Genomic DNA, 13,800 nt, shown 5'->3' with positions numbered 1-13,800 from the left:
GCTTTAGCAAAAATGTTAACTTCTTCACCTCCTGATGCTGCCTGGCTTACTGTGTTTTTCCAGCCTCCTGCATGTCTATTCTTCAGCCGTACAATTCAGACATGATATCAGGAAACAGCAGAAGCGACTGGATACTACAATTGCTATGGCCTGACAAAGTTCTGGTAAAAGTCAAATAATTTTGTGCTCCAGAACTAGCTGCATCCCTAGCCAAGCTTCTCCAGTACAGCCACAACATTGGCATCTACCCAAAAATATGGAAAATTGCCAAGGTATATCCTGTCCACAAAATGCCAGAAAAATGTAACAGGGCCAAGTACTACACTATCAGTCTACTCTCAGTTATTAGGAAAGTGATAGAAGGAGTCATCAACAATGCTATTGAGGGACAATTGAAAATGAACAACTCCTATTGAAGCTAAGTTTGGGTTCTGCTGAGGCTTTATTGCAGCTTTGGTGCAAATATTGGCAAAATAGCTGAACCCCAGAGGCAATGTGAGGTGAGAATAATTGTCTTTGACCTCAATTAAGATAACATTCTCTCCATCAATGTCATCAAAATTAAGGAACTGGTCATTGACTTCAGGAAGTGGAGTGGAAGGCATCCCCCTGCCAGTATCAATGGTGCTGAAGTGGAAATGGTTGAGAGCATCTCTGTCCAGGGCGTAATGATCACCAACAATCTGTTCTGGCCTACCCACATTGATGTGATGGTCAAGAAAGCACAAAAGCGTCTTACTTCCTCAGGAGGCGAGGGAAATTTGACATGTCCACAAGGACTCTTACCAATTTTTGTAAACACACTTTTGAAAGCATCCTTTCTGAATGCATTACAGCGTGGAATGGAAACTGCTGTTCCCAAAATCGCAAGCAACTACAGAGTGGTGAACACAGCCCAGTCCTTCATGCAAACCAGCCTTGACTCCATCTTTACTACCTGCTACCTTGGGAAAGCAACCCATAATCAAAGACCCTCCCACAGTAGTTCTCCTCTTCCACCCTCTTCCATTAGGAAGAAGATATAAAAGTTTGAATACACATATGAACAAGATTCAAGAACACCTTTATTCCCGTTGTTATCAGACTTTTATACAGATCTTTCAAATGTTAATTCTGATCTCTGTCTCTCTCTATACTTTCTCTGTGGCTGTGACACTGTAATCCGCATTCTGTTCTGGTACCCTGATGCTCATTGTATGGTACAATCTGCCTGTATAGAGACAAAAAAACTGCAGATGCTGGAATCCAAAGCAGACAAGCAGGAGGCTGGAAGAACACAGCAAGCCAGGCAGTATGAGGAGGTGCAGAAGTCAACGTTTTGGGTGTAACCCTTCTTTACAAGGAAGGGTCCTGAAGAAGGGTTATGCCTGAAACATCAACTTCTGCATCTCCTGATGCAGCTTAGCTTGCTGTGCTCTTCCAGCCTGCTGCCTGTCTACAATCTGCCTGTATCTCATGCCAAACAACACTTTTCACTGTATCTTGGTACATGTGACAACAATCAATTATTCAATGTTGTATTTGACTGGATAGGGTATCAAGGAGTTATAGTGAAGTTGAAATCATTGGAAATTGAGAGAAAATTCCCACATAGTGGTTGTGGTATGAGGACCTTCATGGCACCCAAAGGACTTCAGCTGGCCTCCTGACAGGAATCACACAATACCAGGTTATAGACCAACAGGTTTGACTCATGCACACACCCTCTTACAGGCATGTGCTCCATCACACTCTATCAAGAATGCACATACACACATGCTCTCTCACTCCCTCACACACACACACATATAAATCTATGGGGAGAATTTGCATTTGCAGATGCATTCTATTTTGTTTAAAAAGCACACAATCTGTATGCAGTCAATCCATGTGACATTTTATAAATTCCTACTTTAGACATAGAACCAGTTAGACTCTGATCTCACACATTTAATGCATTGTTTGAGCAGAAATGTCACCTTTGTTAAAATAAAACATTAAGTTATCTCAGGAATGTAATTTGAAAGAAGTTCTGGGATTTACATACTAATGAATCCCAGGGCAGCAAAGTGGCTCAGTGGTTAGCACTGCTGCCTCACTGCACCAGGGACCCATGTTCGGTTCCAGCTTTGGGCAACTGTCTGTGTGAAGTTTGCACATTCTCTGTGTCTGCGTGGGTTTCTTCCAGGTGCTCCAGTTTCCTCCCACAATCCAAAGATGTGCAGGTTAGGTGAATTGGCCATGCTAAATTGCCCATAGTGTTCAGTGATGTGTAGGTTAGGTGCCTTAGTCAAGTGTAAATGCAGAGTAATGGGGAATGGGTTTGGGTGGGTACTCTTCGGAGGGTTGATGCAGACTTGGTCAGCCGAAGGGCCTGTTTCCACACTGCATGGATTCTTCTATGATTGAATGAGTTGCAGGTTTTGAATCTAAGTGATTAAAGACTTAACAGCAATCTAGGTTTGTTCAATGCATTGCATCAGTTGTATGACACTTTGATATTTTACTACAAATTGAGTGTCCTGTGATCCTACTCCACGAGCTACCTGACAAAAAAACAGCACTCCGAAAGCTTGTACTTCCAAATAAACATGTTGGACTATAACCTGGTGTTGTGCGATTTTTAACTTTGTCCACCCCAGTCCAACACTGGCTCCTCCTCATCCTGACAGGAAGGTCATCCCCAGGTCTCCTTGGCAGCTGACTTAATGGGAGCAAGGCAGGAAGGATTCCACCTCAGCCTGTAGGAGTGTTTGCATTAAATCCCACCTAATGTTTCTGGAAGAGTAGAGACTAAAAGTAGAATATAAATAAAAGATTGTCACTAATAAATCAATTGGAAGTAGTTAGTATGAATATAAAGGCATTTAAGTATATCAACAAAGAGAAATGTAAGGAAATGCTGATAACACAGTTATTCGTGCGGTAAATTATGTAATAATGTTGGACCACAAATGAATGTGAGGCAATGTCTCCATCTACTGGCATAGTATCATAATAACAAATAAAGATGACAAAAGCCTCAAAACAAAGTCATCTGACATTGATCTTGTTACACCAGCTAAGGTTACCATGAAGCACTCTTTTTCTAAACCCTTTACCTCGCCTGAGATATGGTGGTCCTCAGTTAAATCACTACCAGTTGTTTTTCTCTCTAATGAGAGAGTAACCTTTTGGTCTGGTAAGACAACTTTATCTTTTTATAATAGATAATCTCAGGATTTCGTTAGTATTACATATTGAGAACTTGCCAAGATTGTTTATTTTTCTATCACTGCTGGATAAAAAATAAAACACAATTTGATAGAATAAAATAAAGAACTGCACATGCTGGATATCTGAAACAAACAAAGGAATTGCTGGAGAAACTCAGCAGTTACTGTGAAGGAACAAAATTAATGTTTTAAGTCTAGTGACCCCAGAACATAGCCCAACAGGAGATGCCTGTCTGGGAATGTCTGCCACTCCACTGTACCAAACTTTAATGTGTCAAGGTGATGATATCATGATTAACCTGAGAATGGCAGGAACTCACCGAGACATCTTCAAAAGACCATACGATTAAGGAACAGATGAAGGCCATTCAGCCCATCAAGTTAACTCCACCATTCAATAAGATCATTGCTGATCTGGTAAAAGGATCTACAAACGAGCAATTTTAACCACCAAGGGTAGCAAATACATGTGAACATCATTACCTGCAAATATCTTCGAGGTCACATATTATCATGCCTTTAAATATTTGTTCATTTCTTACTGTCATTGGAATAAAATCTTGGAACTCCTAAACAGCCTTGTGAATGTACCTACATCACACAAACTGTAGCAATTCAAGTAGGCAGCTTATGACCACCTTTGAAAGGCAGTTAGGAATTGTCAATAATGAGGTCCATTTTCTAGGTTGTTGTTAATTGAAATGAAACACATTACAGCAATTACTAATCTTTTATTTGAATATAGTTTTCAGATTAATCAGCTTACTATCATAGACAGATCTTCAATCATCAAACCCAAACATGTCAGTTGCAAAGTTGCACAAAACATGTGGCATATGGAGCCACAGGAATAATTACCCAATTGATGGGCTATTTGTAGTTCTGAGTTCAACTAAATTGGAAAGATGTGCTTGGTTAACCTTCCTACTGCATACTGTCTTATCTAACATAATTGATATTGAGATTTAGATCAACCTTTGTGATGCATAACACCAAGATTCCAAAGTCAGACATAATTAGACAGGAAGTGAACAAGTTACTTAATTATAATCTCTGAATAGAAAGTTCAAGAAGATGCATTCAGGAGCCATATCAGACGCTCCCTTCATTAATCGGAGAATCCTATAAGAGTTAGAATAGTCCATATTAACAGAGATGTCCTTAAAAAGCTCTAGAAGAGGTGATGTCAGATTTCCAACTGCAGATAATTGAAGTCATAACACCGAGTCCTAAAAGAAAAGCAAGATATCAATATGTTATGAAGTAGTCCATACTTGCCTAGATTAACGCAGCTCCAACAATACTCAAGAAGCTTGACACCATTCAAAACAAAGCAGCCTGCTTGATTGGCACTACACCCACAAGCACTTATTCTTTCCATCACCAATGGTTAGTACCAGTGGTGTGTGCCATCTAGAAGATGCACTGTAGAAATTCACCAAGGTCCCTCAGAAGGCATCTTCTAAACCTGTGATCATCACCATTTAGAAATCAAGGGCAGCATTTTTGTATTCATTCGTGGGATGTAGGCATCGCTGACTGGCCTATTGCCCTTCCCTCGTTGCCCTTGAGGAAAGTGGTGGTTAGCTGCCTTCTTTAATCACTGCAGTCCACATGCTGTAGGTTGACTCATAATGCCCTTAGGGAAGGAGTCCCACAATATTGACCCAGTGACAATGAAGGAATGATGATATATTTCCAAGTCAGGATGATGAATGGCTTAGAGGGAGACTTGGAGGTCGTGATGTTCCCATGTAGCTACTGCCCTTACTCTTCTAAGTGGAAGTGGTCATGGCTTTGGAATATGTTGTTTGAGGATCTTTGGTGAATTTCTGCAATGCGTCTTGTAGGTAGTACACTCTCCTGCTGCTGAGTGTCAATGGTAGAGGGAATTGATGCTTGTGGATGTGGTGTCAATAAAGTTGGCTACTTTATCTTGAATGGTGTTAAGTTTTTTAACTGTTGTTAGAGCTGCCTTCAGCTAGGCAAGTGGGCAGTATTTCATTATACCCCTGACATGTGCCTTATAGACGATGGACAGGCATTGAGGAGTCAGGTGGTGAGTTATTCACTACAGAATTCCTAGTCTCTGCCACTGTGTTTATTTGGTGAGTCCAGTTGAGTTTCTAATTAATGGTAACTCCAAGGATGCTAACAGTATGGTAATACCATTGAATGTCAAAGTGTGGTGATTAGATTGTCTCTAATTGGGGATGGTCATAGCCTGTATTCATTTGTGGGATGTAGGCATCGCTGACTGGCCTATTGCCTTCCCTTGTTACCTTTGAGGAAGTGTGAATATTATTTGCCACTTGTCAGCCCAAGTCTGGTTTTGTTCAGGTCTTGCTGCATTTGGACATGGACTGCTTCAGTATCTGAAGATGGAATGGCGCTGAACATTGTGCAATCATTGGCAAACATCCCCACTTCCGACCTTATGACGGAGATGAGTTCATCAATGAAACAGCTGAAAATTGTTGGTCCCAGGACACTCCCCTGAGGAACCCCTGCAGAGATGTCCTGGTGCTGAGGTGACTGACCTCCAACAACCATAATCATCTTCTTATGTGACAGATATGATCCCAACCAGTGGAGAGTTTGCCCCCTGTCCCACTGATTCCATCTTTGATTGTGCTCCTTGATGCCACACTCAATTGAATGCAGCCTTAATGTCAAAGGCTGTCACTCTCACCTTATCTCTGGAATTCAGCTCTTTTGTCCATGTTTGAACCAAGGCAGTAATGAGGTCAGGCCCTGGTGGAACCCGAACTGGTCATTACTGAGCAGGTTATTACTGATCAAATGTTACTTGATAGCACCGTTGATGACACCTTCCACCACTTTACTAATGATTGAGAGAAGACTGATGGGGTGGTAATTGGATGGGTTAGAGTTGTCCTTTGTACAGTATATATCTCGGCAATTTTCCACATTGTTGAATAGATGCCAGTGTTGTAACTCTACTGGAAGAGCTGGACTTGGGGAGCAGCAAGTTCTGGAGCACAAGGCTTCAAAACTATTGCCTGAATGTTGTTAGGGCTCATAGCCTTTCCAGTATCCAATGCCTTCAACTGTTTCTTGGTATCATGTGGCGTGAATCGAATTGGCTAAAGAATGGGAACACTACCATCTGCAGGTTCCCCTTAATCCCATTCAACACCCTAACTTGGAAATATATTGTTGTGCCTTCAGTGTTGCTGAGTTAAAATCCAAGAATTCCCTCTCTAAAAGCATTGTGCCTTATCTAAATCAAGTTGATAATTCTCCATCAGCTTATCAAGGGTATCATTGACATGTGTGATTAAGAAAATGTTGCAGTGTTTTAGAAAGAATGAAAAAGTGGAACATTTAGAAATATGTGCTATAATTAAGCAGAGTTACCCATACCTTCATGAGGGGAATCATGCCTGACAAATTTATGAGAGTTCTTTGAGGAGACAACAAGCAGGATAGATAAAGGAGAATCAGTAGATATATTTGAATTTCAAAAAGATGTTCAATATGGTACCACATATAATGAGAAAAAAAATCACATGGTTTTGGGATTAGTATATTAGCATGGACAGCTGATTGGCTAACTAATAGATAGTAGAAGGTTGGGATAAAGAAGGCATTTTCAGAATGGCACCTTGTAACTTGTGGAGTCCCACAGATATCAATGCTAGGGGCACAATTATTTGCAATACAGTCGGATCTGCTATAACGCATGTTTCTTCAATGCAAATTGGCTTTTACACAATTGAAGAATTTAGACCGTTGGACCCAAAAGCCTGTCCACCATCTACAAGACACAAGCCAGGAGTGTGATGGAATACTCCGTACTTGCCTAGATAAGTGTAGTTCGAACAACACTAAGGAAACTTGACACCATCTAGAAGACAGGCACTATATCATCCACCAGTAATGCTCAGTAGCAGTAGTATATCAGTAGTCATATCTACATGTTCACCAAAGATCACTGGATGAAAATCCTGGAACTTCATCCCATCCCCCACTACTACCTCCAACAAGATTATGGATCCACCCACAACACATGGACTTTAGTAGTTCAAACTGGCAGTTCACCACTCCCTTCTCAAGGACAAATAGAGATGAGCAATAAATGCTGGTACAAACAGTGATGCGCCCATGTGCCATGGACGAATAAAAGGAATCCTCATGCATGAATTTCAAATCTAACATCCAAGTTCAGTGGGTATTATGGAGGTGAAATAAATGTTAGCCTTTATTGTAAAGGGAACAGAGTATAAAGTATAGGGGTGGCACGGTGGCTCAGTGTTAGCACTGCTGTCTCACAGCTCCAGGGTTCCAGGTTCAATTCCAACCTCGGGCAACTGTCTGTGTGGGGTTTGCACATTCTCCCCGTATCTGCGTGGGTTTCCTCTGGGTGCTCCGGTTTCCTCCCACAATTCAAAGATGTGCAGGTCAGGTGAATTGGCCATGCTAAATTGCCCATTGTGTTAGGTGCATTAGTCAGGGGGAAATGGGTCTGGGTGGGTTACTCTTCAGAGGGTCGGTGTGGACTTGTTGGGCTGAAGGGCCTGTTTCCACACTGTAGTGAATCTAATCTACAAAAGATAAGGTGGTCTTGCTAAAACTACATAAGGCACCAGTCAGATTACAACTGAAATACTGTGAACAGTTTTGGGTCCCTTATCTAAGGAAAGATAATGAGCATTTCTTTTCACTATGAGGGTAGTAAATCCACTGAATTCTTTAGTTAAAACTCATACAACACCAGGTTGTAGTATAAGCTTTCAGAGTGCTGTTCCTTCATCAGATATCTACCTGACAAAGGAGCAGCGCTCCAAAAGCTTGTATTTCCAAATAAACCTGTTGGACTATAACCTGATGTTGTGTGGTTTTTAACTTTGTCCACACCAGTCCAACACCAGCACCTCCATATGCTGAATTCTTTAGGCAGCTATTGAGGCTGGGCTATTAAGTATTCATAGCTGAAGTAGATAGATTTTTGATCAGAATGGGAATCAGTGGTTATTGGGATAAGGCAAGAAGGTGGAGTTGAGGATTATCAGATCAGCCATGATCTAACTGATTGGCAGACCTGAATGGCCTATGTCTGCTCCTTTGTCTTATAGTCTTCTGGTAAATCAGTGAAGGGCAATGAATGCAGGTCCAGCCAGCAATGTCCATGTCCCATGAATTAGTTTTTAAAATTCTAAAGACAAAAGTATCAAGAGACAAACAGTACTTGGTATGTTTGTAGCACATAATCTCAATTTCATTTTGTCCTTCTATACTGTTTATACCTCTGTGCTGTCTAGGAATTAGATTAGAATCTAATCTAATCTAGGAATTTCTCCAAAATCGCAAACAATAATTGCCTCCATAATATTCCCAAACCCACACCTGGGATCTATAAATCTATCCAAGTGGGAAAATTAGCTTTAAGTTTAACTCTTCATCTGAAAGACAATTCCACCAGTACAGAGCTCCCTCACCAAAACACTGCTTGTTGGCACAGATGTGATGTTCAATTTTCTAAAGTAGAACTTGGACCCACAATGTTTTCACTCAAATGTGACAACAGTACAACTCAACACAGTTAAATATTTCATTCAGCATTGCTAATGCTTACAGCTTTCTGGTTTAAAGCTCCAATTCAAATTTCAGATTTCAAATGTTTTCAAATCTAGAATAGTCATTACTGCATAATTTCAACCAAATGACAGAAATGCATGCAATAGTTTAGTTATTGAAGAAACATAACAATCAAAATTGGCTATTACAGTCAATGAACTTACAAGGGAGGGCCAAGATATCCTGTCCTTATGCTACTTGGAGCTCTTAGGGCCTGTCGCACACTTTTGTTTCTGGGTTGAAAACCAAAGAAGTAGGACATGACATATAGAATGTAATTTCTGATGCACACTGAAGAAAGCTAGATTCATCCTTTGGATTTGGATATAACCCATCGTCTTTCCCACAGCAGAGGTTTGGCCTTCTAGTGGTGGTTGCCATGGTGAATCCTACAAGAGAATCACAACATCATGAAGTATAGAGAAAACATCTAAACAAAGTTAGTAAAATGAGATTTACATCAGAAAAACTAAATGATCAGACTCATTGTTCTGCATTCCAGACAATTTTGGAAACTTGGTGCATCTGATCTTAAATGAATGAGGCAAATCATTCAATGTTAACGCACAGGAGTTCATCATGCCTGTTTCTCCTATTAGAAAGATCTATATAATTAGTCCCATTTCTGTTCCCCATTCTCCATAACCTTACAATTCTTTCTCTTGAAACACACTGATGAATTTATACCATCATCCTCTTAGTGACTCATGGTAACTCACTGGATAAAAAGAAGAAATCTCATTCCTTCTCCAATTCTTTTCTAAGCATCTTAAATTTTCTTCAGTTGTGTTATGGACTAGGCCAGACCACCCAAAACATTCTTAAGCAGGCAGCCCCAAACCATAACTTTGCAATTTATTTCAGTAAGTGTACAGTGAAAATTACCCAGAGTAAAATAGCTGGGTTGACTACTAGATTTTAAAACAGACAAAAAAATTATTCACAAAATTATACAATGAAACACAAAGAACAGAATAAAGAACCCCTACAGAACTTAGCCTATCCAACTAAATTATTCTGTTCCGAATATACACAACAGTCCCAATAAGCAAATTCCCTGTAAAAACTAGTATAAATGGAACACATGCTGACAGGTTGATGTTGAAGATCAGAAAGAGAGAGAGACAGTTTCCACACAGCTCCCTGTTGAACTTCTCACGGTCAGACTGAACTAAACTGCGCAGCTCAGCTAGAAAGCTGACCACTCCCCTTTCTTTATACAGGTCACTTCTAAAACATGACCACCTTGGCCTGAAGTCTCGTCTGTTTACGTATAAACAAAAGGCCTCTCAAAATCCTTTTCATCTCTGTACCAAACCAGATTGATTGGAGCCCGGCCTGGTTTATTGCCCCTCTGAAAAAAATCAAGTACAGAGTCTCCTTCAAAAATAATGGACCAGCTTTGTGATATCTCCCACCTTAAAAAAAATGAACTATCAATACCAAAAGATGGCTTCATTTTTAACCCTTCAAAACCCGGTAAGTAGTCTAAACACACATATACACTATACTAACTATAAACATGCAAACATGCACAACGACATGCAAATTCAGGCCGTGGTACACCCACCACCGAACGCTTTGTGACTGTTGGATGTTGAGTCTTTCACTAAAGGATGCAATTTCTCCTTATTTATTTTGGATAAGGCAGGTAGTACCTGAAAAGATTAACTAATATCACAAGATAAGTTCTGCCTATCAGTATATAAAGGTGTACCTGGGAGGAGCTATCGAATGTCTTAACTGATTCTGCTCTGGTCTGCGCATGTTATCAAGACTGTGTGAACATGTTTAGTTGTTGTAATGTGAACTTACTCTTATATTGAGCAAGATGTCTCATTAGAGACTGTCACATATTTATATGTAATAAACCTATTTACTGTTCATCAAGATTAAGTCTATCTTCTGTTTAACACATCATGTGGGCATTCTTCCATACATGTATCGGAAACCAAGACTAATACCAGCAAGAAAGATTGGTCACAATGAATCTATCCAAAATATTCCTAATTATATCCAACATCTCAGATATACCTGATTATTTAAAGCATCTTGTTCACTATCAGTTTAATAACAACTTTCTTTATTAATCCATTATTTTCTATCTCATTATATACCTCTATGGAATTGACCATTCTTCGATAATAGGGCAGTTACTAGGATCAATTATCAAGGGTAAAAACGAGGACTGCAGATGCTGGAAACCCGAGTCTGGATTAGAGTGGTGCTGGAAAAGCACAGCAGGTCAGGCAGCATCCGAGGAGCAGGAAAATTGACATTTTGGGGCAAAAGCCCTTCGTTCCTGATACTGCCTGACCTGCTGTGCTTTTTCAGCACTATTCTAATCCAGACTCAATTACCAAGGGGTACAATTGCCTAGCCTACTCTGACATTCAATTAGGTGATGTCTGATTTAATCTCAGTGTCATTACTCAGAAGCAGCAACACTCATTGACCGAGAGGGGAAGTCAAGAGCAGAGAAAAAAGAAATTAAGAACAAGTTATCAATTCCCTCAATAAATAATAAATTGAAATAGCTGCAAAAGCAGAACTCAGATTACCTGTGATTTCTTGCAATGTGCAACTTGCTTCATTTTTTTTGTTATTGATTAGAAATTGGACAAAAACATAGAGTTGGGTGAACAGAGATATTTTAAATTGAAGGGAGGTATAGAATGGAGTTCTGCAAGGTTCAATATGGGGCTGCTGCATCTTTTGATATACATTAATGACTTGAAATTGGTGACACACAAATACAATATAGAACATAGAACAATACAGCACAGAACAGGCCCTTAGGGCCTCGATGTTGCGTCGACCTGTGAACTAATCTAAGCCAATCACCCTACACTATCCCATCATCATCCGTATGCTTATCCAAGGACTGCTTAAATCCCCTAATGTGTCTAAGTTAATGGATAGTGAAGAAGGCATTTGGTATGCTTTCTTTTATTGGTCAGAGTATTGAATACAGGAGTTGGGAGGTCATGTTGTGGTTGTACAGGACATTGGTTAGGCTACTGTTGGAATATTGCATGCAATTCTCGTCTCCTTCCTACCGGAAAGATGTTGTGAAACTTGAAAGAGTTCAGAAAAGATTTACAAGGATGTTGCCCGGGTTGGAGGATTTGAGCTATAGGGAGAGGCTGAACAAGCTGGGGCTGTTTTCCCTGGAGCGTCGGAGGCTGAGGGGTGACCTTGTAGAGGTTTACAAAATTATGAGGGGCATGGATAGGGTAAATAGGCGAAGTCTTTTCTCTGGGGTCAGGCAGTTCAGAACTAGAGGGTTTAGGGTGAGAGGAGAAAGATATAAAAGAGACCAAAGGGGCAACTTTTTCACACAGAGGGTGGTACGGGTATGGAATGAGCTGCCAGAGGAAGTGGTGGAGGCTGGTACAATTGTAACATTTAAGAGGCATTTGGATGTATATATGAATAGGAAGGGTTTGGAGGGATATGGGCCGGGTGCTGGCAGGTAGGACTAGACTGGGTTGGGATATCTGGTCGGCATGGACGTGTTGGACCGAAAGGTCTGTTTCCATGCTGTACATCTCTATGACATTGGCAGGCAGGACATTCATTCTCTGAGTGAAGAACCTGCCTCTAACATCTGTCTTAAATCTATCACCCCTTAATTTGCAACTATGCCCCCTTGTACAAGCATCATCCTAGGAAAAAGACTCTCACTGTCCACCCTATCAAATCCTATGATCATCTTGTATGTCCCTATTAAATCACCTCTTAGCCTTCTTCTCTCCAATGAGAACCGACCCAAGTTCCTCAGCCTTTTCTCATAAGACCTTCACTTCCGACCAGGCTACATCCTGGTAAATCTCCTCTGTACCTTTTCCAGTGCTTCTACGTCCTTCCTGTAATGGGGCAACCAGAACTGCACACAATTCTCCAAGTGAGGCTGCACTAGCGTTTTATACAGTTGCAGCATGACATCATGGCTTTGGAACTCAATCCCTAATACTTCGTATGCCTTCTTAACAGCACTATCAACCTGGATGGCAACTTTCAGGGATCTATGCGCATGTGAGAATCTAAAATCTGGAATTAGACCTTTGTCAAGAGTAACCGTTTTTTTATGCATGCTTTTACTAACCACAAAATGGCTTCTTAATACAAAGTAACATCACAAAATGGCTTCAGGCTGTGTTTAAATTGGCTTCTCACCCTGCTAAAGGCTGCATTCCTGCATTGCTGAGATAACTGAATTAAAGATAAAGCAGAACAATTGACCCTTCACGGCTTGGAATTACCTAAGCTAGATAGGACATTACTAACTATTTTAATTAATCTTGAAATGCAGTCAGGGAGAGGTAAATGTGTAGTAAACAGCTTTGTTTTCCAGAAAATATCATTGGGTTAACCTGCTGTCCATTATGTCATTTATTACATTTTATTGGATTTATTCTGTAATTAAGGCTATACTATTTCTTATAAAACACATTTAAAAATGTTTTATTCTAAGTGAAATTGCACAGTTTCTCCAAGGAACACAGAAGCTATTAAGCTCTGTGTTGCTGGACAAACCTGTGCCCTTCGTCAAAATAAACTGTGAAACTTTGCTGAAGCAAACCGCATTCCTGTTGTTTATTTGACTGATCACAGAACTGAGACACCCCTCCCGGGGGTCGAGATCTTCACATGGACACCAAGATCACTCTGCATATCCACACTACCAAGAATCTTTCTGTTGACCCACTATTCTGCATTCCTGTTATTCTTCCCAAAGTGAATCACCTCACATTTATCTGCATTGAACTCTATTTGCCACCTTTCAGCCCAGTTCTGCAGTTTTTCCAAGTCTGCAACCTGCAACATTCTTCCACACTGTCCACCAGCCCACCAACTTTATTATCATCTGCAAACTTACTAACCTATCCACTTATGCCTGTATCCAAATTGTTTATAAAAATGACAAACAGCAATGTTCCCAAGACAGATCCCTATGGTACACTGCTAGTAACTGGACTCCAGGCTGAATATTTTCCATCAA

General features: G+C 40.4%; 1 protein-coding gene across 2 annotated transcripts in view; it reads right to left on the bottom strand.

Annotated features, from left to right (window-relative positions):
* Positions 1 to 3,898: 3,898 nt before the first annotated feature.
* LOC122550192 (mucin-2-like) overlaps positions 3,899 to 13,800 on the bottom strand; it is a 51,548-nt gene continuing 41,646 nt past the window's right edge. For both annotated transcript variants that reach the window (XM_043690927.1, XM_043690928.1), the window contains 2 exons: positions 8,960 to 9,184; positions 3,899 to 4,423 (listed from right to left, as the gene is read on the bottom strand). In XM_043690927.1, coding sequence (XP_043546862.1) covers positions 9,003 to 9,184 — 182 coding nt within the window. In that variant the 3' untranslated portion in view covers positions 3,899 to 4,423; positions 8,960 to 9,002. The remainder of the gene's footprint in view (positions 4,424 to 8,959; positions 9,185 to 13,800) is intronic.

Source organism: Chiloscyllium plagiosum, chromosome 5, assembly GCF_004010195.1.
Source record: "Chiloscyllium plagiosum isolate BGI_BamShark_2017 chromosome 5, ASM401019v2, whole genome shotgun sequence".
In the NCBI taxonomy this organism is placed as follows: Eukaryota; Metazoa; Chordata; class Chondrichthyes; order Orectolobiformes; family Hemiscylliidae; genus Chiloscyllium; species Chiloscyllium plagiosum.
This window is presented reverse-complemented; position numbering and strand designations above follow the sequence as displayed.